General features: G+C 37.7%; 3 protein-coding genes and 1 non-coding gene across 4 annotated transcripts; 2 read left to right on the top strand and 2 right to left on the bottom strand.

Annotated features, from left to right (window-relative positions):
• Positions 1-343: 343 nt before the first annotated feature.
• Positions 344-2,724, bottom strand: rdh10b (retinol dehydrogenase 10b). The gene is made up of 6 exons (XM_043216912.1): positions 2,207-2,724; positions 1,672-1,898; positions 1,467-1,565; positions 1,219-1,364; positions 994-1,125; positions 344-916 (listed from the first exon to the last, which is right to left on the bottom strand). Exons 1-6 carry the CDS (start codon positions 2,478-2,480, stop codon positions 793-795), a joined length of 1,002 nt encoding a protein of 333 aa, XP_043072847.1. The 5' UTR covers positions 2,481-2,724; the 3' UTR covers positions 344-792.
• A 153-nt stretch (positions 2,725-2,877) lies between these two features.
• On the top strand, positions 2,878-5,970 carry rpl7 (ribosomal protein L7). Its single transcript, XM_043216924.1, has 7 exons — positions 2,878-3,013; positions 3,616-3,718; positions 3,833-3,999; positions 4,209-4,346; positions 5,206-5,315; positions 5,399-5,616; positions 5,917-5,970. Exons 1-6 carry the CDS (start codon positions 3,000-3,002, stop codon positions 5,605-5,607), a joined length of 741 nt encoding a protein of 246 aa, XP_043072859.1. The 5' UTR covers positions 2,878-2,999; the 3' UTR covers positions 5,608-5,616; positions 5,917-5,970.
• Positions 4,052-4,141, top strand: LOC122328947. The gene has a single exon (XR_006247862.1). It is a non-coding gene; the product is annotated as a small nucleolar SNORD12/SNORD106 (small nucleolar RNA).
• Positions 5,971-6,189: 219 nt separating the features above from the next.
• kcnb2a (potassium voltage-gated channel subfamily B member 2a) lies at positions 6,190-24,715 on the bottom strand. The gene is made up of 3 exons (XM_043216903.1): positions 24,093-24,715; positions 21,430-22,096; positions 6,190-9,813 (listed from the first exon to the last, which is right to left on the bottom strand). Exons 2-3 carry the CDS (start codon positions 22,003-22,005, stop codon positions 7,894-7,896), a joined length of 2,496 nt encoding a protein of 831 aa, XP_043072838.1. The 5' UTR covers positions 22,006-22,096; positions 24,093-24,715; the 3' UTR covers positions 6,190-7,893.
• Positions 24,716-27,227: the final 2,512 nt, after the last annotated feature.

Genomic DNA, 27,227 nt, shown 5'->3' with positions numbered 1-27,227 from the left:
CTCAAAAGTAAAGTAGTTGATAAAGTCATTATTGCTGTGATCTTGGAGAATGTCAGCGCCTGTTGATGCTTTATTTTTCCACTTAGTTACTGTACTGAATAAATACCAGGAGCTATGTTTTCTTCTAAAAGAGACTGAGGTTTTAGTTGTTTCTTGCAGTTAAATGCAGGAAGAAATGGGATGTACCATTTAAAGCGGAGAAAATTATGGATTTTAAGCATGGATTGAACTTCAGCCTTGTTTGGAAAGTGGCCATGACAACATTTAACCAGAAACCGAATCACCTTTTCAATCACTTAGCAGTAGGGGAAAAAAATAAAACACAAAAACAAAAGTACAGGACTTGTTTAAAGACGGTTTATTCAACAAGAAGCACCTGTGGCAATTTCTGCTCATCTTTTTGCTTTAATCATTGGGGTTTTCCCAAGTCACCAACACATGACCACAAAGGCAACAAGAGAAATACTTTCATTACATAGTGCATTTCATAGTGTTATTAGGAGGATAAAACCTCTAAAGTGACAAAGTCATGGAATGCTGAGAAGAAAAAGCAACAATACTTGACAAAATGTGAATACATATACAGATGACAGACCTTGAGCAACCTTACAGTAACACAGCATTTCATAATTTAAGCCAATCGCTACATAGTGTTCTACATTGGCATTTATTGCAAACTCAAAGCTGACAGCAAAGTGTCAAAAAAAAAAAATCCAAAAAACAACAACAACATACGGCTTTCAGCGTTCCAGAGGAACTAAACAGTTAGCAGCATTGCTCATTCAGAACCAGTTAGATTCCAGTCTTTGATTCATTGTTGTTGGTGGACTCCTTCCGTTGAGCCAGAAAGGGGTACATGCATTTATCAGCCCCGATAAATCTATACATGCACACGATGGCATCAAACGGCAAAACACTGCAAAATAGAGAATGAAGACCATTATAAATAGAAGAATTAAATGAGAAAAAAAAAAAATTGTGACATTCGCTTACGTTTTCATGAAGGTGACCATGTACATGACTCTTGGCGTGCAGATCATTGGTTGGTCTGTTAGTATGGCTCTCATGGCCTGTTTGACACAGTACTCTGGTTTTAGCGGTGGAAACAATGGCGCCATTTCTTTCCTGTTTAAAGAGGTAAACAATGGCAAGAAAACCGTTAAATTAAATAAAAAACAGAACCTGTCTTGCTGTCAGAATGCAGCAAAACCCACGAACCTAATTTTGCAGCCGTTGAACATGCCAGTGTCAACTAAAAAAGGACAGACAAGCGTCATCTTTATTCCATCCTTATCAGCTGCTTTCAGTTCATGGCTCAAAGACTCATGAAAGCCTATGGCTCCAAACTTGCTTGCACAATAGTCCTGCAATGGAAAAGGTACCTTTGTAAGATACTGTGGTACATTATTTTAGATGGAGGGGAAAAATAAATAAATAATACATTATAAAAAAAACGACTTTCTTACCTCTACACCAGCAGTGGTGAACAAGCCCAGTGAGCTAGCTACAGTTACAATGTGTCCATGATTCAGCTCAAGCATCTTGGGAAGAAAAGCCTTTGCAGTCTGTGAATACAATCATACGCAGAATCAGAAGATGAGTGCAGGATATGAAAAGAGAAGAATGCCCAAAACGTGATATTAATGGTGTCGATTTAAGCCTCGTACTGACCCAGAAGTGAGCATGGCAGTTGACCATCATGGTCCTCTCAATAAGCTCATCAGGGCACTCGAGAAGATGACGCCCTGACACAACTCCAGCGTTGTTGATCAACAGGTCGATGTTCCCCACTTCTTTGCGCACCTTCTCTGCGGTCGAGTACACTCTCTCGCGTTTACTGACGTCGCAAACATACGTGTAAACTTTCGGCTGGAACACAGGCAACTCCTGAACACTGCCTGAAAAAAAAGGAGGATTACATAATTACATATCCCATTATTTCCCAGTAATAATTACATTTAGACTTTGAAGGGTCTGAAAGGGTTGTTGAAGTATTGAACTGTTATCAACAACAACAAAAAAACTAAATCGTTAGAAAAATTACTATTTATTGGGTCTTAACTCACCAACTGAGGAAATCTATGTAAATTACAATCAGTCATTTTATAGGTTTTATAAAAAAAAAAAAAAAAAAAAAAAAAAAAAAAAAAACACACTTGCGAACGACTAAAAATAACGGGAAAGAGTCGTTTACTATTAAACTCACCAGCGCACGGCTTGATTTCTCGGTAGATCTCACGCACCATCTCTGCGGTCTCTTCGTTGCTCTCTCGGTTGACATCCCACAGCACAAGGGTTGCTCGTCTCCGGGCAAACTCCTGCGCAAAGAGTCGCCCGAGACCGCTTCCAGCACCGGTGATAACACACACTTGGCCCTCCACGCTCTTTTCCCGCGGAGGAATAAGCCATTTAGCACCGGCCAGTACGAACGACCATAAGATTTTAAAAGTAACCACGAATAATTCTGTTACGAAATTCATAATGTACGCGTGCCTCAGCGTTTCCACTCCCCGAACTAAACTAATTACGGCGACGTTCAGCTCCAACAGCAAAGAAAGAAATTAAACCGCAAACGTGCTCAAAGAAACACCCTGTCGATGCTTGCATAAAATCTGGATTCCCTCACGACAGGAGTATTACCCATTACAGTGTATTTTCGTGACTCGCCAGCTCTTTAAATATGATCGAACTAACTTGCCTTCATAACTTTCCACGCGTGTTTGTGTCCGGCCCGCCTGCTATGCAAAGCATCCCTAGCGTGTGCGTCACATCTAGTGCACTGTTTCCAGCCTATCTACATCTCAACTTGATCAATTCTAAAGATTAAAAACAAAAAAAAAACAAACAGAAAGCCGTTCGAAAGCAAAACAATTATTACACTTTTATTCTTAAAAGGCAGGCAATAGACCTGGAGACCTAATACATAACCGGAAGTCTGAAGGACCTCGCTCATAAGACTCCACCGCGCATGCGTAGAAGCCTCTTTTACTTTAGGGATAATGGCGGGTGAAACGTAAGTTGGATACCGTGCTATTTAAATCCTTTTCCATCGGTTGTAATATTGCTCATACGGTATTGTTTAGAACTTGAGCGAGCAATCTAAGTATATTTAATCGTTATGATCCGAAAATTGCAAGCAGCGGGGAATGATGAATCAATAAATTTGATGTGAATGTCGTGTAGTCTGCCTGCATTGAATCCATTCAGCAACGTGTCAAAAAGCAGTTATTGTATTAACACACAAAAATGTGTCCGTATTTCTGTACATAAATATCAAAATGTGGTATTAGGTTGTGAAATGCTCTTCGTGCCAAAATGACTTACTGTCATTAGCTGACTGCTAACTTGAGGCATGATGCTATGCTACCAGTTGGTACTGCTCCTGTAATAAATGTTGCCTAGTAGTCTAAGGTTACGTTGTTACTTAGCTTTTTATTGTATATATTTGGGTTGTGTGGTTTATATTTGGAGTTTTGTTTATATATATATATATATATATATATATATATATATATATATATATATATATATATATATATACAGTTGTTATTAGAGCTTGGTCTGTTGGCCTCATGTGGGTACCAAGAAATCGACAACTTTTTGGTTTCTCCTCAGAAAAAAGAAGGTTCCCTCAGTCCCTGAAAGCCTCTTGAAGAGGCGACAGCGGTTTGCTGCCATCAAGGTTGTCCGTCAGAAGAAGGCGGCAGCTGACAAGAAGGTTAGTGGTTCAAACTTCACTTGCTTGCCTTGTTTCCAAAAAGAGGTCAAAATAACGTTCAAAAGCAGAAGTGTGGAGCTAGAATTGAGCGTGCATCTCTTCCCATGTCCACAGGCAGGCAAAGTCACCAGAAAGCTCATCTTCAAGAGAGCTGAAGCTTATCACAAAGAATACAAGCAGATGTACCGGCGTGAAATCCGCATGAGCAGGATGGCTCGCAAGGCAGGCAACTACTACGTCCCAGCTGAGCCCAAGTTGGCGTTTGTCATTCGGATCAGAGGGTACGTTTCTGCTTTCGTGCCGTGTCTGTTTAGCTGCAGGCAGATGTCACCAGTTGTGGTTAATGATGTTGCTCTTTTTTCCCCGTCTTATCGACCGTGGTGATTCCTCTTGAAAATAAGCCTAATCCTCTGAAACCACCACCAAGTATTAATTTTAATCAAACTCTTTTGATAAGTTGTTGATGAACATGCCTTGTTTTTGTCCTCAGTATCAATGGTGTCAGCCCCAAAGTCCGCAAGGTGCTTCAGTTGCTCCGTCTCCGCCAGATCTTCAACGGTGTCTTTGTGAAACTGAACAAGGCCTCCATCAACATGCTCCGAATTGCAGAGCCCTACATTGCCTGGGGGTATGTAGATGTGTTTTGGGTTGATAATGTATAAATTGTTAATGTCCATGGTGTATTTGCAGCTGTCTTGTGGTGAAAGGCACAAAACTGTTTTGAAAGATATTTAAGAAATTAAGTTATCCGGGGGATAACTGTTTGCAACATTTGAATGTTTGAGTTTCAGATCAGCATGATGATTTGAGCCATCACTGGAATAGTGCATTTTAAAATAACATGCACTTTATATAGCAATATTATGAATTTTGTGCATCTTTATTGTTTTGAAGTAAACCAATGCCTTGAATGCCAAAGGCGTGAAATTAGCTACTTTTTTAAATGGTAATATACACATTGCTCAGAAATGAAAGCTGCTTGTTCATCCTCATTACTTCAAACTAGTTTAATCACTTTTTTTCCATTTGTATGGAAAGGAAGTTTAAGAACTTTTCAATAGTTTTTTTTTTTTAGTTAAACCTATTAGTTGCTTATGCTTGGTATTAGAATTTTATCCATTTACTGCTAATTTAAGCACACATTCTTATTCTACATGATCTTATTCTAAGTTTCTACTATTCCCCAGACCTAAATTTAACAAATAATAAGCAGCAAATTAAAAATTGGAGGGAAAAGTCGTAGATAACAAGTGTTACTAACTTTTCTTATAATACAATGGCTGTAAGAACTCTGGCTTTTAGCTTTTCTTGCGCTGATCTGTTGCATTGCTTCAGAAGACTTCTAATAGTGTGCCAGATTTGGTGCGTTGTCACTTGAGTAACTTGGGAGGAAGACTTCATTTTTGGGTGAACTATAGGTCTGTGACATTGTACCTTACATGTCCTTCTCTATGCTTGTTAAAATTCCATATTGATTTTGTTTTCAGTTACCCCAACCTTAAATCTGTGCGTGAGCTTGTGTACAAGCGTGGGTATGGCAAGATCAGGAAGCAGCGCATCCCGCTGACAGACAACTCCCTGATCGAGAGGTCCCTTGGTAAGGATGAACCATTGCACACCCTGATTAAAACACACTCGTGTAATGCCTAATGTGCAGTCACATGATTTGTATCTCTCCAGGTCGTTGCGGAATCATCTGTGTTGAGGATCTCATCCACGAGATCTACACTGTTGGAAAGAACTTCAAGTATGCAAACAACTTCCTTTGGCCATTCAAACTGTCCTCCCCTCGTGGTGGCATGAACAAGAAAACCACCCACTTTGTTGAGGGAGGTGATGCAGGAAACAGGGAGGACCAGATCAACAGGCTCGTCAGGAGGATGAACTAAGACCATTAGGTGAGCAGCTGAGCTCAGAAGTCTGATATTAATGGAAGCAGTTCACTGTAATATTCATTTAGAAAATGATATTTAGCCATTACTTGAATGATAGTCATGTTTATCATTTTACTGATTAACCACATAGTGTGAGAGCTCTCAAATTGTGCAGATTTTTTTGTGGTTTAAATATCCTCTTAAGGCCTGTTGGGAATTAAATAATAATTCATTTAAATGTGAAGGCAGAAAAATCTTTGTACTTTGTACTAATTGCCCTTCTCAAGTCAGACTTTGAATCTAAAATGTTTTGGTCTCTTACAGGTTTTTTGGAACATTTTTGCTGTTGGTCTGAAAAAATAAAATCATTTACACAAACACTGGTTTTAAAGTGTATTTCTTGGCATCTCTTTATTATGACATTTTAGTCTGCTAATGTGATATACTGTGAAGCGAGTGTCTCCTGAAGTCTTTGCAAAGATGCTACATCTGTGTGCCCTCATCACATCTAATGAAGCATCTCAACCTTTAAACCGTGTAAGGATGAGGTTAGAGACCTACGGATGTTTTAACTTTGTAAAGAATGTGCTCATAGTGTCCTGTACAAACATTTATTGTTTAATGGTTGTTCTAGTTATCTGGAACAATGCAGTCACTATTTCAAAGAAAAGATGTACAACTATAAACAATATCACATTGATATATCAACTAGGATCCGAACTTAATGAAAAAAATATATATATGCAGAAATGAAATTGGAATGTACATACAATAGTCAAGTTGTATTAAATCTGCTCAGTGCTTGTGCAAGTAGATGATCATGCAGCGCTTTAGTTATGTTCAGTGTTCTGTTCCATCACCTTTTGATTTCATAACCGCAAACAATTTCACATACAGAAACATTAGGGCTTTCAAGATTACATTAAAAAAAACCTGAGAACTCAATTATATTTGCATATTTTACTCTATAAAAATTAGGACTTTCTGTACATACTTGTCTGAACCAAACCAAAGATCTTAACGCCTTCTCATAAATGACTGTTTATGAAAAGGCACCGATTTGAATACTTAAAGCAGGGTTTGTGTTCCTGCCTAGATTTATTTTAAAAATCACTTAAATACGATTGACATCACAACTTGTGTACCTGTGTTTCTAAACACTAAATGGATGTAGCCGATAATGTCTTGAATGTACAGTTAATATACAAATCATACACTCAAGGTTCTGCTGCATTGAGCTGTTGACATCCAATGACCTTGTATTGCACCTCGAGAGGAACGTTAAAATGACATTCGTTGATGTACAATATTCCCATCTTGTCGAGCTGACGTCTCGTAGAAATAAAGTGCCGTTTCCTTCATCCAGCAGAGGGCATAGTTGATTTACTATGGCCGTCATGGGTTTCCCTAAGCTGATTCTGAATTGAAGGCAATTTAAAAACAATGACCTTTCCATACAGTTTCCCAAAATTCACTGATGTGGAGAGTCACCACCGCAGTAACCGTGCTAAACTATTTATTTCAAGAATGTATGCATTCTAAGTAGACTATGGCTCAACTATAAAGTGATGCAAATGGAAACACTTGAACCTGTGTTTCGCTGAAACAGACATGCTCATATAGATATCAGAATATTTAGTAGAACGACATGTTATATTTTGGTACGTTTTCCATTTCTATTACTTTCTCAAAGGGACGGTAAAAGAAAAAAACGACGGAATTTGAATTGATCCACATTTGCAGAGAGAACTGCAAACTTTGTGTTGCTTCATTAATGACCACTGAAGAATAATATCAAATGAAGGCATATTTTGGTCAAAAATATTATTTCAAGTTAAATGCTGACTGCCAATTTACACTGGTAGCACTTTGGTCAGAACTATTAAACAAAAATGTTACAGTGGTTAGTCTTAAAAAATGTGAACGCGCTACATTTTCTCAGTGGGCTGTAAATTACAAAGAACAATTTGTGGTATCTTATCACAGTTGTCTGAATCAGCCTATGATTTGAAAGATATATGATTCAGCTAACTAATCCTTCACATGGAGGGTTGTACTGTTACAAAATAATGATAGAATAAGAGTATGATTTGTTTTTTAATGTCCTCCCTCTGTATGAATATCTCTAAGCTTTTGAAGTTGAGAGCAGACCTCCTCTCTCAGGATCATAAAGTCAATCTCTGCGGCTATGCAGTCCGATAGTGTCGAAGAAAGACAAAAGAAAATCCTCTTCACTACATCAGTATGCCTCTTTCTGTCCACATACTTTGATGCATTCGTTCTGTGATGCAACCCGTCACATCACATGCTAGTTTCACACGGTGGTGAGCGACCTCCCTCCCCTGAAGACTTGAGAATATCAGGTGAAAGGAGGTGGTTGTCCACCTTCTGTCCACTTTGAATGTTGTCTTCTCCGATGGCACCAACTGCGGCAGAAGCACAATTTTGTGCACTTTTAGGGGAGGTGGGAGTAACGGCGGCTCTATCGATGTGGTTTCTCCCTCTTTGGCTATCGGAAGATGACAGGCTAAAACCTGGAGAGCTGGTGGCTGCTTCACCTTCAAAGCCTTTCCCTGGAGATCTGGGACTGTGCCGAGGAGAACCCGGCAGAAGTAATGGATCAGATACCGGTAGCTTTGGTGTCAGTGTGGCCGCGTCATCCGTCACGACTAAGTGTAAGTTGGAAGCCCCGTCGTCTGCAGTTTCAGTGAAGTTCACTTTGAGTCCTTTGATTCTGACTTGGTTTCCTCGTGGAGGGCTTCTCACGTTCTCACCGCTCGGATCAAAGCTTTGGTTCTCCTCGCCCTGCGACATGGTGCTGCTGTCCGACTTGCACTGAACAAACTCGTAGAGGCCCTCTTTGATGATGGCGGGCTGCTTTGCTTTCTCAGGAGCCCGTTTCTCCAGGGAAGTGATCTGGCTGAGGTCGAGCGGCGGAGGAGCACGCGGATGCCTCATCTGTGCTGCAAAATTAGGCAGTAGCGCGCTTCTCTCTACCTCACTGATGTCTGTGGCACAGCTGGCAAAACTGTCAACGCTGGACAGGCTTCTTATTTCAGTGACGGGTCTCTCTTTGTGCCGCTGTTCGCGCTGCACTACCTTCATCTCCATCTCTTCTTCTTTTACAATAGTACTCACTTTGGAAGCCGAAGGTCCGCTGCTGCTCATGGACGAGGCGGCCGTCATCTGGTTATACATTTGCTCCAGGGATTTCGCGTTCAAACGTTGAGGGCTTGAAGTAGGTTTGAATAGTCGTTCTGGAGAAGCCAGCTGACCTATTTCTTGATATTTTGTGTCGTAGCCTTTGGAGACCGAGTCAGAGTTTGGGTTCTTCTGATAGTTCCAGCGACTGGGTGAAAGATGATTGTCTGCACCCTTCTCCTCGTTCTTTTCTATCACGACATCCAATAGTTCCATGTTGCGAGCGAAGGCGTCTTTCAAGTTCATCGACACAATGCTTCCGTTCCTCTTAGCCCTCTCAAGTGCTTCTCTTCGTTTGATAGCCTTTTCTTGTCGCTTCTGTTCTTTGTAGAACTCAGAGAAGTTGTTCACAATAATGGGAATGGGCAGAGCGATCACTAACACGCCAGCGATGCAACAGAGACCGCCCACTATTTTTCCCAGAAGGGTTTGGGGATAGATATCCCCATAACCTACAGTTGTCATAGTAATCGTTGCCCACCAGAATGAAGCAGGAATACTGGTGAATTTCGTAGCATCTTCATCTTTCTCAGCAAAGAACACCAGACTGGAGAAGATCATGATGCCCATGGCTAAAAACAATATCAGCAGTCCGAGTTCATTATAGCTTCTTCTCAGCGTGAACCCAAGAGACTGGAGACCAGTCGAGTGTCTCGCAAGTTTCAGAATTCTCAGGATTCTCATGATCCGGAAGATCTGAACTACCCTGCGCACGTTCTGAAACTGCAGGACACTCTTGTTGGATTCTGTGAGGAATATTGTGACGTAGTAAGGAAGGATAGCCAGCAGATCAATCACATTGAGTGGCCCTTTGAAGAACTTCCACTTGTTGGGAGAAGACAAAAAGCGGAGAAGGTACTCCATAGTGAACCAGGCGATGCAAACGGCTTCAACGTGCGCCAGGTTCGGGTTGTCGTTGGATTGTCCGAATTCATCAATCACTTGTAACTCAGGCAAGGTGTTCAGTGACAGTGCAATGGTTGAAAGGATGATGAACAGAATTGATATTATGGCCAGAATCTGCAAAAAAAAACAAAAACAAAAAGAGGAGAGAGTTTAGTGATGTAACATCATTTACTCCATATACAAACTCTGAACATACTGTATAGTCATTCAGTAAATATGTAAATTCGCACATATAAAAATATAAAGTGCTACGTAAGCTAGAATCAGTGTAGGCACTTAATTTGAAATCAAAATAACCTAAATAGCAGTTTTGTAATTGTAAAAATAGTGTTACAGCTATTAAATGTAAAAAAAAAAAAAAAAAAGTGACAATTCTTGGAATATATGATAATAACAATAATAAAAATAAAAAAGCAAAGGAAATGGGACTAAGAGCAAACAAAATGAGAGAGTGAAAGAGACTGTGCCCTCATCCTTATTAGGATAATGTGATCTGCATCCTCCTGTGCATCAATTCACAAATGGCTTTGACAAGCACTTATTGATCAGCTACTTTGTTAGAATATGGAGGTTGTCTCGTGAGGTTATCTAAATCTTCTTGCAAGGTAATCAAATAACCCTGATCAGACCGAGTTACTTGTCTGGCTATTATATTGCATTTCATCAAATCAATTTTCCTGTTTGCTGCATTAAAGAGAGAGGAAACATCACGTTCTAAAAAAAACAATAAAAAAAAAAAACAAGCATTAACAATGCAAAACGTTTGCAATGTCCGTGAATGCTTTCCAGCTAGGCGTGAAGTCTGACCTATTTGTGATCACATTTTTAAACACCATGTTATGTTACTGCCATTTCTCAATTTTAAAAACTGTCTTAATCATACTTTCGGAAAAGGCACTACTTGAGTTTCTTCGTTTTAAACAACAACAAAAAAGGCTTTGATTAACAGATGTTTCAGATATTGAGCCTTAGCATGCCTTAAAATGAGAAAATCCTTTAATGACATGAAATGGTTTTTCAAGCTCTCTAGCTTCCCATTTAATTACTTTTCATACTTTTTTTGCTTTCACACATTTGCATATTAAAGTTTATACTTTATATATTTTAAGTTAGAATTTTAGGGAACTCATTTAGACTACTGTGCTGACATTGTGTCCATATAAATTAAAATGTCATCCTCAAAGATGTAACAAACTATAACGCACCACACAAGACATTGAGCAACAAATTGAGAAACTGTTACTCATTCACTGGAACTGCATTAAGAGGGGATTAATAATGATCCTGGGGGGAGAATAAAACAGCTGACCTTGACACGATCCTGTCATTGTGACTGGCGCAAATACCATTATGAAAGAGATGTCATAACACACTTCTAAATATTGAGCACATTTTTTTCAACTTCATGATATTACACCAGAATTAATCACACCACAGGCGAATATCAAGACATATTACGCCCATTCCCAAATGTTCAAAACATTGATGAACTAAGGAATGGATGTTTTCACTCATTTATAAGCACTGTGACACAATTCTCCAGCCCGATATTCTATATTAGAATGCTTAATGTTACAATGTTTAAGGAAAACTAAAGAGATTACAGGTTGATTCTTCCCTTGTGGGGGGAGGGGAAAGACTGAGTAACTGCTCCTAACCTTTCTATATCCTTACTATAGATAGAAACTCAATCCTATTACAATTATCCTGAAATGTCCTCCCACACAGATGACAATGTGAACACTTTCGCAAGGTCCATAGGTTCTTAAACATGAGTGAAAAATGTCACAGTGTTCTGATTACAACAATAACGTTACGCTTTTTCAGTGCGAGTTTATAGAGAAGGTTAATTCAAGAGTCTTGGTGAGGGCTTCAGTGATGCAGTGCGAGGAAAGAACAAACTAAAGCATCTAAACAGTGTCACTTGCTTGCTGCATCAGTGTCATTTGTGTAGTAAAACAGAGTGCTTGGTCGGCATTGATTACCCAAGTATTGAGTGTTGCTAGAGCATGTTAAACAACCGATGAGCCAGAATGGTGTCGGGGTCAACAGGGAGGCACAAATGAATGCGTGTGTTGCTGCTATAGAGGTGTTTGACATTGTGTAATGCGGTAGAAGTATGAGGAAAGGACTCTGAATAGCTCCCAGGGAGCCTGTAATTGCCATCGCATGACGCAGGGATTGTCCCCGCCAGGTAGAGTTGAGTAGCGCCTGGCTGTGACCAAGAGACCTAAAGTCCGGTCAGAGGTTGAGGTACCCACGAAGATAAGAGTAAAAAAGAGCTGATTTTAATCCCTGGGGAGAGGGTTACTGAGGTAACTCCACAGGACACGTTATATACCATCCATCTGAAATGCACTGTGCACGATTTTTTAATTTTCTAGTCGGAAAATGCTAATTTTTTACAAAGGACTATGTGGACTGTATGTAAACATTTTTCACTACAGTACAAAAATACACAAAAAAGAGCATAAAAGGACTTTCATTTATAATATTTAACAAGGTTTTAATGCTGTTTTACTGTAAAAAGTGTACATGTTGCCTTTTTTGATAAATCCTGCTGCTGTAAAATACAGTAAAATCGCATTGTATTGACTTTTAAATGATAATTTTGTCATCTTGTACCTTAAAATAAACCAAATAAACATCGCATGCAACTAGTGAAAAAGAATTTAATATAGTCAACATTTGAAGTGGATACTTGTCCATTTTGGTTTAGGTTTATGACAGCTTTGATGAAAGGTTTCAAACTGCTTCAAATGTTGACTGCTGTACTGTGCTATACACGCTACCCGTTTACTGCTATAAAATTTTCTAAAAACATCAATCTCCCTGCTATTATCAGCTGTGTTAGACCCATACCAGCTGATAGAACCGCAGTAAGATCAAAGCAGTTTTCTGACTTTATGGTGACTTTAAGTTTGAAGGACATGAATTCCCAGCCTGATGTGTCGCTGTGGTCAGGTCATTAATCAGTTTCACTGAGGTTCTGGGAAAAACATTTATATCCAGGTACGTCATATGGGCCTCTGTTTAATGCCTCTGCTGACACATGCAGTAGGGCTGTATTTGTTCTCAACACAGGAGAGACAGGAGCGTTAAGTACTGAAGGAGAGAGGCAGGAGGATTAGTTAACTGTCCTCATCTGTGGATCTGTATAAACGTGATTACATGGGCAGTGATCTCAACACAAGGAGATTTCTGGCATTGGGCCACGGCTTATGTGTATAGGGAAGCACAGGAAGCACCGAGAGATCCTTCAAGTCACCTAACCCTAATTTAATTCTGTCTTAGATACTACCTTGCTGATGTCACAAAGTCTTTTGTTTACATTTGTTTAATGTGTTTCTTAAAGGATGAAGTGCGTTGATGTTCTTTGAGTCTATGGCATTCAGAAGCACTGGCATGGTTTTTTTCATGGACACCAAAGAATGTTACGAATTTTAACAATAAATCTCAAAAATAAGTCTAAAAATTTTTATCTCATATTTATATATGAATGACCTTTATATTACACAAACTTTTTGAAACCTTTTGAATCAGATTTATTTGTGGCAGCTAATACTGTTAATAATGTCATTAAATAAAAATAAATAGAAGTACTCTCAAAACTGTACAAATGAGATTGGAACCAATATTATCTTAAAGTAAACCCAAAATGATTACTATTTGACAAATAAATAAATCCATCGTAAAAAAAGTATAAATCAATGCGTTATTTGCCATTTATTGGTCATTCGGAAATTTACTAGCAATTTCTCTGAAAAAGCAAAAAAAGTTTTTCAGTGAAATTTTTTTCTAGTGTAGTTTGACATGAAATTATGTACAAAACTACTGGCAAAAAGATAAACAGAGCAACAATATTAGATTAACATTAAGTAATTTTCTCTACAATTTAACTGCGACACAGTTGCATTTGTATGAAATGAGAGTAAATCTATACAGAGTAATTCAAGAGACATGAAAGTAGAGACAATTTCATTTGCTCAGAAACTTCTGACCAGAAGATGGTGCTATAGACTAGAATCGAGAATTGCATTGAAACCATATAACAAACACAGAAAATACATATTTGTCTTCAATGTATAATTTTACATGATCTTTTACCCCCTTTCATGGAGTTGCAGCATCTGATATAGAATATGAACAATTCCAAGAGACTGAAAAACCAATAATGTACATGATATAAAGACAGGGTGAAATTAAATAGGTCTGGTTTAGGTATCTGTGTGGAGTTGAGCTGCTTTGTTTCTTGGAACATCTGACTTTTAAGCTGAAAAACACCTGGCTGAGTTTTCTCATTCAAATACACTGTCCACAGAATTATTATCTTGGCACTGAACCAAGGATCTGAAAATAATCACACAAAAAAAAAAAAAACATATATATGGAAAAACTGTTTACTGAAAGCAATCTGGCCGAACATGAGGATTTGCCTTTTAATCTTCGGGATGAGGTGGATTTACCTGTATTTTAAAAAGTGGAAGGTTCAAGCGAGTCAAAGACCAGGAAAACAGAAACATGAAACATTTTTTTGGAAAGAACTAATGAAGATTTGGAAACGCTGATTCATGTTTGAGAGCAGCACCATGGACAGCTCCTTCACTCTACAAACCACTAATCCAGCTAACAGCCTGTGATTCAGGAGTTAAAGTGTTAAATCCATCTTCTTTTATCTGCGAACCTTGGTCGGCTGCTCAAATGACTCAGTAATGTATTCTTTCAGAAACAATTACAACAGCCCAAGCTTTCAGCTCTTCTAGGGTGAAGAGTGTTGTTTGCACGAACAACTTTGGCATCTATTGCTTGATAGGCAGTTTTTTTTCTCTCCGTTGAACTACTTGAGGAGCACCTTCTTCAAAATTTAAATAAACAGGATGCTTTCAGTCATCATTTAAATGTTTCAACTGTAAAGCAGTGTAAAACTCTAAACAAAGCGTCCCAGAAGACACCTCTCTTCCTGAGAGGAAGTGAAGGTTAAATTATTTCTGGAGAACATTGTTATCATTACAGCCATGAGAGGAAGAAGAAACTGTGTCTGGAAACCCAAGAATGTCTTGATCGATACTGAAGGGTTATTTATAAAGCAGTGTCATGGGATCTGTTTGATTGTGTGTTTTTTTATAGGACAGGTTAATTTGGAGCTTAGCTCCCACATTTGTCAAGTAGCTTTTGCTGAGTAAGAGACACACTATCCAGGTCCCCTATAACGCGAAACGAATCGGGGCTCCGACACGCATGAAACCAGCTGAGCTATAAGATAGTAAGATGACTACTCTGTGTTTGACAGTGTCTTTGCATGCGCGGGGGTGGGAGGAAGCAGGGGGTCGTGATTATAGTGATTAGTCAATAATGTGGCCCTGATGACTGCTTGTGATTTACAGGCTAGCCCTCAGCCTACCACTTACTCGCATGCAAAATATTCAGCCGCACAAGTGGGGTAGGCAGGCAACCTCTACTTAAACACAGTGTACAGCCTGCTATTCAGTCTGTCCAACTGCCACTGACTATTTTTAACACAATCTAAGATATCTGTCCTCATACTAGATCCACAAGATTTGTCCGACATTTGTCCCCCACAAAAAAAGCAGTTCACAGAACGGAAGTCACAACTGGGTTCAAGGTGAGGTTGAGCTCAGAGGATAAAACTCTAAGTCTTATCCTACAAGACTGGCAGTGCTCCTGCCCGTGGCAGGGTTTTAGCTCTTGTGGGTTGGGTAGGTGGAGCTAATAGCATGCATTTTGTTGTCACACTGTATGAATAGCACACAGATTGCCTAAGAAAGAGCATCATTAGCACAACAGCATGAGATCTGATCTGCTCATACAAAACCTGGCTTTCTGCTTATATATATATATATATATATATATATATATATATATATATATATATATATATATATATATATATATATATATATAAAGAATAATCATGTACTATCTCTCTGTGTATATATATTAATTTAAAGTTATCTATTATCTTTGTATGTATATATTACACAGTAATGACCTCAACTGAGACACATAACAATGAAAAAGAATCCAATTACTTGATCACTGACCCAAAAGTCAATATAGATTATAACATGAAAAGACAGGAGGAAATCTTCCATTATTACATGCCCTTCAAAGCATCGGTCCTTTAAAAACAAGATCATCAAAAATATCACTGCATTTGTCATCTGATGATATTTGTTAAACATTCGGCATTTTAATAACTCTAGATTTAATTTATGGTCTTAATATTCCCATTGATTATTCTGATATAAACAGATTCTTCTAACAGTCTTGGTATTAATCACCTCAGTAAGTTTTAGCTTTGTCATGTAAAAACATAATTTTGTTTATAATGCATTCATGGCATTAAACTGTGGCTGTTTGGCAGATTCCTACTCTTGTGCACCTCTGACATTGGCTTCGCGTTTCGCTAAATACCACAAAAGGAGCTTTGTTACACCGCAGATAACCGTCTTTGAGACATCCTTTAAAAGTTTTCCAACTGCTCAACTCAAACTATTACATGTAACTTTTTTTGTACATATTTACATCTGCTTGTGAACATTGCCTTATATGCAGTGACTTTAAGGATTACGGATAAGGAAAGCATTAATAATGTTACTGCTGTAATGAAATAAAAAGATATTTCAAGTAACTCTATTAGAATAAAAACGTGACACGGTCATACATGCTACAAAAATGCTAGACACATTACTGACAGGCGCAGCAGTTATTGATGGCAGGTCACGCAACATTAGTAATTGACTTTAACCCTCAATGAAGCTTCAGTTACAGGATCAGATCATGCCTATAACTTGGACTTTTATCCATCAGTCGAATCAAAGGCGGAACTGTAGCTATTTTGTTTGTTCATTACTCCGATTAAAGATAAATCCCTTTAGGTTTCTCAGGCTTAACTACATAATTGTGTGACATTGTGGGGGATGGAAACTCGTCTGAGTCGGCTGAGAGAGGCTAAAGGACTTGTTCCACTGTTCAACGCCCACGTTGGGCCTATGTACAGTACTTTGCTCCCTTTGGGTCACAAGCTCAGCCCTTCCTTTTCAAAGCACTGGATTACATAACATGACAATTACTTTCAATTCAGAGATGTCTTTTCTCGTTTAAGGATATCTCAACTTTGAATTTCATAGCTTTGACCTTCGTCTGAACTCTCGCATGGATTTAATAACTCAACTGGAAACTTTGTCCAAATCATATACAGGCTTACTACCTACAGTGATATAAAAACTTGTAATAGTCTGCTTTCAGGCAAAGCATTCTATTGTTTAAAAAGAAAACATTTTAATTGTAAATGTAATTACTTTTGTCTGAAATATAATTCAATTAAAGTGGAGTTCCATACCACATTAAGCATTCATCTGTCTCTTTACAGCACATTATTCACATGAAAATAGTTCATCTTAGTCTATAATAATCATAAAAGGAGATCAATTTACCTTCCTCACTCTAAAAGTATATTGAGAAATAATGCCTTTACTGAAGTGGACAAAGGGTGAATTGTTTTAAAATGATTAATGCAATCTCACTGTAGTTAATAGGATCTAACAGACTCTTAAAAGAGCATTGGATGTAACCTTTACTCATCTTCACATTTACTTGACCTCCATGGCTTTTGCTGTGATGGCTGAGAGGGGAATTCACCGGGTATCTCCTTGCACCTAGAGTCTCAGCCAGGACCCAGGCCTCTTTATTTAGTAACAGAACTTCCTCAGACAAAGAGCTTTTCCTTCTTTTTTCCTTTCTCCCCCTTTACCATCCATGTGCTTGGTGCAAAGAATTTCCGCTCTGTCCACAGAGCTGAGAGCATAGAGTATCATGTCATGATCAATTACTGTAAATACACATAAATTATTCACACCACAGACATTTCAGTTCTGAGGAACAGTGATCTCATCAAAACAATCTGTGGTGAACAGCTCTTCACAGATTAGGATATCTGATGATGTCTAGCTTGTACAATTTTAGCTTTTCGAGATTCATAAAAATGCTATAAACATTTTAAGTAAAAATATATTTTAGTATGACTATTAAAATTGCTATTTATATGAAAAACAAACACACATATATATATATATATATATATATATATATATATATATATATATATATATATATATATATATATATTTTTTTTTTTTTTTTTTTTTTTTTTTTTTTTTGAAAATAATAGCTTGACTACCAATTGAAATGATCAAAAATGAGGGGAACATAAGGATGGACATTCAACCAAAATAATTTCCTGATGTACTAATACCCTCATCCATCGTTGTACTGTATCATGATGTCTCTTTGCATTGCTTACTAAAGGCTCAGGAGGTTTACAAAACAAATGAAGGTGATGTGACAGACGAGCTCTTTAAAGGAGCTCGGCCTGGCCATGTGATGGAAAGGGTTAGAGTCCTCTGACCTTTTGAGAGGACGTACACCTCACAAGTCCTCTGAGATAAGCAGAGAGTCAGCGGGAAACCCAACAGTTTAACAAGAACAAAAAACCCAAATACACCAGAAACCTCACTCCTCAGTCAGCACATCAAATCAGATGCTAAAAAACGTTTTTTGTTTTTCTTGAGTAAAAGCTCATTCAAATAAGTTGAACTACCCAGGTGATTCACAATGCTTGTCTTTGCATTCTGAAACAGCAGAAACAGCGCAAAAAAAGTCAATGTTCCCTGCTGCTCTTAATAACTTCCGCAGGGTGGAAAACTGCCTTCGCTAATTGATTAACCGCTCTGGCTAAACACGTGACCACATTACACACTGTAGCCATAAGCCAGACAAGCCAGGGCCCTCAGTCTATTTGTAGGAGCAGACTAGGTAAATCACCAAAGGAGATTACATCTCCATTGCCTCACAGAGAGCGGTATATGCTGACCGCTAAACTAGCCACTGTTCACTTTATGTTTTCATCAACCCAGCAACTGTCCAGTTGCAAATATCTTAACTTTTAGAGCTTAATAGAAAACTTAACAGCTTATCTGCTAGTATGTGAAAGGATAAACACATCGTCATTTTACTAATTAAATGAATTAGCTCTGCAAAGCATGTTACAGCTGAGATGTCCAAAAAGCAAATATCTATATATTAAAATATTTTTTAATATAATTGTAATGCGTTAAACCATAATTACATACTATATATATATATATATATATATATATATATATATATATATATATATATATATATATATATATATATATTAACTTACAAAATTTTCATTTTGTTAACTTACAAAATGTGTGTCTAATATATATTTAATAATTACATATTGCATTTACCCCAAACTTATATTTCAGCTGGATGTATTTTCTTACTTCTCAAAGTGCATTTTGCAATATAATTTGACATTTGAAACCATATATTGACATTTAAAACTAAAAATAAATATTCTTTGTTGCACTAGATTTTCTATGTACTATATGTTCATAAATGTTCTATACTATACACTTAAAAATATTTTGTCGTTTGTCTGTTTATATATATATATATATATATATATATATATATATATATATATATATATATATATATATATATATATATATATATATATATATATATATATACTGTAACATCACGCGTCTAAGTAAAGTATTACTGGTAATACTTGCTGCAGTATGCATGAACATGCATTGGGAAATACCTCCTCCATATCCCACCAGTCATTTCCTGCTCAAAAGGCAGTGTCCAATAACCAAACCACTGAGCCCACAGAAGTGAAGGTGGAGGACAAGGTTAGCAACCATTTGCCATTAATCTTGCAGCTCACATGCTGGAGATTACGACTGGACCCCTGCAATGTAAAGGGGATTGCACTGTCCTCCCTAAACCCAGACCCAAGCAATGCAAAAATTCAGAGCTAAAGTAAAGTGGGATTTACTGAAGAGAACTGCTTTGTAATTTAATATACTGCAATATATTGTTAGTACACGTCTACCATACCTTCTAAATAGGCTCGTTGCAATCCTGCCAGTTTTTTTTTTCCATCTCAAACCTCCCTCCAGTGAACAGTGGTGATATGATAAACTGAACTAAGCTGAAGGTGATTTCGGTCAATACAAAGCTGCTTCTGGCCTGTCAGAGCAGACATTATAGCCAATAGGTGTAGGCTGAATGGACGCTGTGTGTTTGTGCTGACTCACTCAAACGATTGACTGGCAACAAATCATAGTGGCAGTGACTCAACCTTCATCTTCCTCTCTGAGAGCAGAACGTGCTACTCCACCTGCCCAGTCCCACTACCACACATAATGCCAATGTAAATCTGTCAAAAACAATGAATCAGAGAGAGATGATATACCTTGTCCTTTCTGGTCAGGTAACAGTTGTTGACAAATATGCTCAAGAAAACAGGTGGATAAAGTTTAATTTAATGTTTAGCGCTCACTGAGCTGGCTAGCGGGAACGTTTATGAGTATTACCATCTGTCTTTTTTCTCTTCACTTTTTTTTTTTTTTACTTTCCTTTTATTTCAGCCTTCTTTTTAAGACCTATCATATAATCCTTTACTTTTAGTTGCAGTGCTCTAAAATGTTGAACATCAAATGTTATAATGTAAGAATCTAATGTGATTTTAATATATATTTTAAACGTAACATTTTTTAAAGTTGTTTAAAATGTAATTATAATCATTTTACATACAATCAACTTAATGGGAATGTTAATCATCATAATTAAAATGCTCATGATGAACATATTTGTGAGCTTTTTTTCCATTTCTTCAAAAGGCTTCTATTTACCCCTTTGGAAAGTCTCTTTTCTCGAGAGCCAAAGGGCAAGAAAAAAAAATCCTGTACATTAAAGCATTTCACTAATGGCTCTTCTGACTGCTTTCCCTGTCTGTATTCTGGGAAGTAGGCGATCTGTGTATTGGGACTGGGCAGTGAGTGGAGTCAAAGCTCCCGAGCAGCTGTGAAAAAGCATTTTAATATTCTTAGCAACCTTCTATCGGGACAATCTACTAATGTGTAAGTAAATATAATAAGTCAAAACTTACTTAAATCCACAAAGAGAGATATTTAACGCACCGTCTTTAAATTTAACAGACCGTGACAGTGTTTATGTTTTACTGACTCGTTCTTAATCATTCCTAATTAAGTAACGCAAGCGTATATCAGTCATCCGTGAAGCATCACCCAACATCAGCAAAAAATAAAATAAATAAAGAGCAATAGCAAACATCTCTGATAGAAAATACAGCCAAAAGAGTTTCACACTGACATGCAGGAGCATAAATCTTCCCCTTTAGCAAGCTATATAAAAATAAATAAATAAATAACTAAAAAAGACTTTTCTTCTTTTGTGGCCTAAAAGCTGGGGCTAATATGTCAATCACGACAGCCGGGGAAATGCATATGGGAGGTGTGTATTTATAAATTCATTTTCAGGTTTCATATTTCATCATATCACTGCTGGCATCAGTCTCAGAATTGTCCAAACTCCACCCTTGAATTTGCTCCTAGTCATTGTAAAACAAATTAATCATTCACTTTAAACTGATTATTTGGGTTAACTTTCTTCAGCTTTTTTTTTTTGGTAAGTGCTGGTTTGTTGATCTAATGTTCTCTCTCAGATGCTCAAATGGAACATACAAAGTGAAAATGTCATACATTAAAAATTAGTGTGGCTAATAATTAGATCATTAATTATTAGTGTGGATACGCGCTGATTTTTTGTACTGTGTTTGTGTGAGAAATTTGCTGGCCCTACCTTGGCCGCTACAGAAGAGCTTGGTTTCTCCAGCAAATCCCACAGCTTCTGCCTTTTGTCTGGACAGCAGCCCGTTTCCACCTGATCTCCTTCCTTCTCCCTGAGAGTTTCAGCCTCTCGCCTCAGCTCTTCATTCATCTGCTCCTTCTTCTGGTGGTACCTTGCCTGGCAACACGACTCCAGATAGATCTCATCGATGCCCCAGTAGTCAAGCTCCTGACCGAAGGACAGAGCACACATCTCTTCCATCATGTGTAGCTTGCCAGTCCGGTAAAAGTTTAAAATGGAGGAAAAGGCACCTGGGTGCCTATCAAAGAAATACTCGTTATCATTTAAACTGTAGTCGTCACAGATCTCCATTAAGGTTTCATGGGTATTGCAGTCTCTGAGTTTCCCCAGACGGGTTCGTGGCAGTCGGTCCAGGGTTCTCCATAGCACCTCATGGACCAGCCCACCCACATTGATCCGGACTCTTCTGGATCTGGCTTTTGTCCGGATAATGTCGATAGGCTCTGGCGGGAGTGAGCCCTGTGGCCGTGCGACCCTCTGAGCTCCGAAGTTTGCCCTCTCAGTCATGACTGCTTCTGCTCAAATGTAATGCTAATTCGGATGTCTGTTAGGAGTAATATGATGAATCCACCTTAGACAAGGCCCTCCATGGTCGCACCTGAAAATCAAAGACATTTCAGGACATCTTAACATGTAACAGAAAAATGGCTTCAATAATATTTTGAATAAAGAACAGGCATACGATTAAAAAAGTGTTCTACATAAAGTCATTAATACGATAACAATATCATTTTACGAAATTCAATTCATTCGGAACTCCAACACTATAATGACCCTATTTTATGCTCCAAAAAAATTAATGAACCAACAAACTTTGCAGGCTAAATCAAGTCTCCAAAGCACAGAGTTTTTAGAAAGTAGAGGATTATGAAAGGAGGAATCTTAACAAGGACCCTGGGCTTCAGTAGTTCTGCTGTAATGGGGTCAATGAATTCATGCAGAATATGACTTTAGCTCTACTCTGCTAACATGTTCTCAGCTCCGAATAAAAAGTGTTATAATATGTCTAGATGGTGTAACTGTCCAGAGATCATTAAAGACAGAAAGTAAGTCCTAGAACAACTTTGTTTTAAAATATTATAATACTTGAATATGTAGTTATTGTAGTGTAACCACATGCAGGAAGCCATTTTGTTGTCATGTGACTAAAAACCGTGTGTCAAGGTCATTAAGTTTTTGCATTTTACTTTAGTTTTTAAATAACATATTCTGACATTTTAATGCAGAGGCATGTTTTGGAGTAACATTAAGAAAACTTCTTAATATAAAAAAAAAAGAAAAAAAAAGATGTATAAACGACAACAACAAAAAATAATAGCAATAATAATAAAAAAACTAAACATACATTTCGAAAATATTTTTCAGAAATTGTTATTATTATTCCACATGACATTACTATGACATTGCCACTCAGTTACTGTGTATTCAGTTTTTGTATTATTATTTGTTTTCAAGTTTGCAGTCAAAAATTTATTTTCTAAGAACTTAACGCATGCTATATATCTATCATAATCATAATCTTGAACATGTAAATTCAACAATGACAAATGAATTGTTCTCGTGTAGCATTTGGATGTCAAGTAGGCTATACTTTTGGCTCTGAGGACAGACGGTAATGCGATTGAGTATTTAAGAATGTCTTGATGATAAATCCCGGTAGGACTATTTAGCGGGCTTCTATTTCCTGCTCTTAAAAGACTTCGTAACAGCCGGCTATTTAAAACTCCCAACCAGAGAGGAAACTATATAGGCCAACATAATGCTGCAGCACTGCGATGTATCAAAATTATAATGTCCCGTTGTATATAGTTTGCATGCGTTAACATAGATCCGCAGCTTTATCCCTACAAGGTTAAATTGGTGTGCCCTCATATTACACACTCACTTTATAAACTCTCGTTTCTGAGGATATATCAGCTCAACTGCGGTGCACGGGATCGATGGTCAAGAGGAATGCAAAAATCTTGATGCGAGGCGAGTTTGTCACAGCTAAAAATTGACTCTGACAAATCAGACGCTAAGAAAATAACTTCGCGTCGATTTGAGTCTTTCAAACTTTGCATTTCAAGCTGTTCAGGGACGTTCAGAACAGACTAATCCTTAATCAGGAAGGAAGAGGCTGTACTTTCCAGTGCACCTGTCTCAGGACAGCTGATCAAACACTCTTCTACACGAAGGTTCTTCAGCGGTTCTCACTAGAAAATCAAGAACCCATTTTGCTGTATATACAACTATTAAATATAAGTATATATATATATATATATATATATATATATATATATATATATATATATATATATATATATATATATATATAGATAGATAGATAGATAGATAGATAGATAGATAGATATAAACTCAAGTCAATGTTGTTGTAAAATACTTTATCTGCGTCAAGCTGCAAAGCCATTTTTCTCTCAGGAGCCTTTATTTCTGAAAGTGAAGTCTAAATAGCTGGGACACGCTGAGAGCAGCAGAACTGTTAAGTGTTCTGGCATCTGTGGAGTTTACAGTTCTTGATGAAAACAGTGCAATCTAACGCGAAACTATCCAAGCGACCTCGTTCAAAGCGAATAAAAGCAGCGAAATCTTACCTTCCCGCCGTTCGCCTCTTGTTCCTTTACCTCTACAAGCAAAAGAAGTAAATTAGCCTCTTATTTCCCCCTCCATCGGCTCAGGGAAGCGAGGCGTCAGTGGTACCCACGCCGAAAGGGCAGTCGTTCTTCTTCATTCTGTATGGACCAAATCTCACAAACGACTCGCGCGAATTAAGCGCGAAGACGAAGTTGGACGAAACCCCGAAACTGTTGATTATTCTCGCCACGAAGCCATGATAGCGTGCTGAAAGGGGGGAAGCGTTGCGCGTAAAGACTGTCAAACGCAGCGCTCGGCGGAGCAGCGACTGAGCAGGAGTGTGCGCCCCGCGCGCTGCATCACAGTCCGGAGGTGAAGCCTAATTGGATTGAGCTGAACATCACCAAGGATAGCAGCAGCATCAGATCCCTCCGTCCCATACAGGAGTCAGTGTCACTGATCTCTAGCTCTCTGTCATAGCGAGTTCAAACGAGGTGGGGACATGACACAATGGAACACGATGATCCACATTTGGAAAATGCTTAATATAGAGCATATCAAGGAACCTGATATCGGTTGCGTGGTATTTGAGATGATATTTAAGATCCCCATAGAACCTAATCAGGGATCACTCTATTGAAAAGATTAGCAGATTTAGATCACCAGGAACCTACCTACCTACCTACCTACCTACCTACCTATCTATCTATCTATCTATCTATCTATCTATCTATGATAGTGTTATTTTAAAACCCAGATCTCCAAAAGCAGGCACTTTTTACACTAAAACTTTTGAAAACTAATGACATAGCAGAATCGAAATCCTCTCTGCAGAACTTTGAATGAGTCAAAAGACATCTATTACGGCCATTAGCTGTAATAATAAAGTAGCATGGGGGAAAGTGCTGTATTTCAGTCGGCCACTGGATGGGGATATGATCCTACTTTCTCTGTGCACTTTCTCCAACCCCTTCAGCCTTCCTGTACTACATCTGTACACATTACTTCCTGTCAACATTCTTCTGGGTAACTTTAACTGAGTGGGATTCATGACTGTGCCCATGTCCCCTTCTACCTCCTCCTTCTTGTGGACCTATTGAAACACTTAATAGCAACAAATTCATTAAAAATACAGAGGATATGGTTTTGGACAAGCAAAACAAACACTCATGGCTATTAAAGGTTAAGTGCAAAGATTTGGGAGGTCATGCTACGAGAGAAGATGAAAGTATTTCAAGTGGCATGCTAAAATAAGTGTGCAATGCTTTTCAATTTCATAAATACAGAAACAATATTGTACTGTATAATTTTTTTATGATATTGGTAAACTAAAATGTTTTAACACTGTTCTAAGAGTTTAAATAATGATGTGAATATCACATAATATGCCATTGCTTTGTAAAATGCAACAAATTTATGAACTACATACTTTACTGTTCAAATTTATGCACTTTTACAGTATTATTATATAAATATAAGTGAACAAAACCCACTTTGTAATTACATTTATGTATAAGTATAATCTAAAAAAAAATCTGAAAAAGAAACTTCCAGATGTCTCTGTGTAGCAAATCATTATAGACTGGATTTTATGTTGTTTATTATTTTTGTTATCATGTATATGTTTTTTGTTACATTTTATGGCCATATTTTGTTCCTTCTAAAAAAAAAAAACACTTAAAGTGTAATACTGCGGTTAGTTTTCAACTTGGGGTTTATTTCAGAAGCTATTAGAACGCTTTCTTCATTGTGCCACTAATGCCATTGGAACAAAACCTTCAGGCAGATGGTCACCGTCTGTCCGGTCTGAGGTTGAGTCTCTACCTCTCTCAAACTGTACATAAAGCAACAATGCAATAAAAAAGATGCAAGGATCATAATGTATCGGGCCTTGATTCTGACAAATATACAGACGAACCTGCTGTACTTGTAACAGTAGATCCTCACGAAGTGGTGAGGTTTCACCCGAAGCCCTTACATCGTTGAGGCTCTGAAAGAAAATCAGCGATTATGGAGAGTAACTCAATACCATCCAGTCTCTGAAGAGAGAGAAAGAGACTGTATTTAGTAAAAACAAGATGAGTCGCCATGAAAAACGTGTAAATGTAAATATAAATATAAGCTAAACATGTAGCACATTACATTATAGTGGTATGGTGCTCTACGTATACACATTAAAGTCCATGAAATAATTTAAAATTAAAATGATGCTGAATTAATTTAAAAATCACAACATGATTGTGATTTGGGATTTCTGATGCTTCCATGTGAAATCCTGCCAGAAGTCCATCCAGTTCCTGTCTGTATCATGCATCCTGCTATTAGGTGCTGGATTGTCTCAGGAGGACCGTCCCTATTGATTTAGAGCTGAGTGCTTGTTCTTGTCCTGCCATGATTAGAGCCTCATGCTTTCCACTGGTCCTGCTATTTTAAACCAATTTCCCAATGTCAGCCACACCAGCTATAGTATCTGGCAGTGGTTCATCCCATTGAGAGGTCTGTTTTCTGAAGGCACTTCCTCGGTTATTCTCAAAATCTACTGGTGTGTGAGAGTCTCTCAGAACCTCAGTGTGTCAGGACGGTGGACTTGATACTTAATATTTTCCACAGGCTTGGACCCTGTAAAGATATAACACAAAAATGCATTTCATTCTTAGTATTTGAATTTGTTTTCGATTAAAATGTTTTGTTGTATGTGAAAAATGTTCTGGAATATGGAACATTGACAAGAACAAAATATTAATAGCTGTGAATCAGAAGCCCTTATAAATTCAGTTGTGCATGATTTAGTTTTTACATAATAAATAGGTAAATGTGATTACAATTCAGAATACTGTTAAGTGTTACTGATTGGCAAATGTAACTCTATACTAATTCACCATTAGTTTTTATGGATTATATATACACATGAATAAACATGGTATAGAAAAGTTTTCACTCAGGTTAATAAATTTTACAAACAATTACAAAGAAACAACAATCTAAAATGTAATTAAATGTGAAAATGTTACATCAAAAGACTAAAATTGTATTTTATTGTTAAATATACATAATATTGGTTTTAATACTTCACCATTAAAATCATTAGGTTAAAAACAATAAAGCTAGCCTGTTCTGTTTCTTATCACCCATCTGCCGGTGTTTGTAATTAGATA

Source organism: Puntigrus tetrazona, chromosome 2, assembly GCF_018831695.1.
Source record: "Puntigrus tetrazona isolate hp1 chromosome 2, ASM1883169v1, whole genome shotgun sequence".
Taxonomy (NCBI): Eukaryota; Metazoa; Chordata; class Actinopteri; order Cypriniformes; family Cyprinidae; genus Puntigrus; species Puntigrus tetrazona.
The sequence above is the reverse complement of the archived record's forward strand: the minus strand, read 5'-3'. Positions and strand labels throughout refer to the sequence as shown.

Bases quoted from the DNA above. Each gene is read 5' to 3' on its own strand.
- kcnb2a (XM_043216903.1), bottom strand. From the start codon at position 22,005: ATGACTGAGAGGGCAAACTTCGGAGCTCAGAGGGTCGCACGGCCACAG. The intron at 9,814-21,429 runs GTAGGGCCAGCA...TTTTTTTTGCAG, and splicing joins GCTCTTCTGTAGCGGCCAAG to ATTCTGGCCATAATATCAAT.
- rdh10b (XM_043216912.1), bottom strand. From the start codon at position 2,480: ATGAATTTCGTAACAGAATTATTCGTGGTTACTTTTAAAATCTTATGG. The intron at 1,899-2,206 runs GTGAGTTTAATA...CTTTTTTTTCAG, and splicing joins AGAAATCAAGCCGTGCGCTG to GCAGTGTTCAGGAGTTGCCT. The intron at 917-993 runs GTAAGCGAATGT...TCTATTTTGCAG, and splicing joins ATGGTCACCTTCATGAAAAC to TGTTTTGCCGTTTGATGCCA.
- rpl7 (XM_043216924.1), top strand. The intron at 4,000-4,208 runs GTACGTTTCTGC...TTTTGTCCTCAG, and splicing joins TTTGTCATTCGGATCAGAGG to TATCAATGGTGTCAGCCCCA. The intron at 5,316-5,398 runs GTAAGGATGAAC...GTATCTCTCCAG, and splicing joins CCTGATCGAGAGGTCCCTTG to GTCGTTGCGGAATCATCTGT.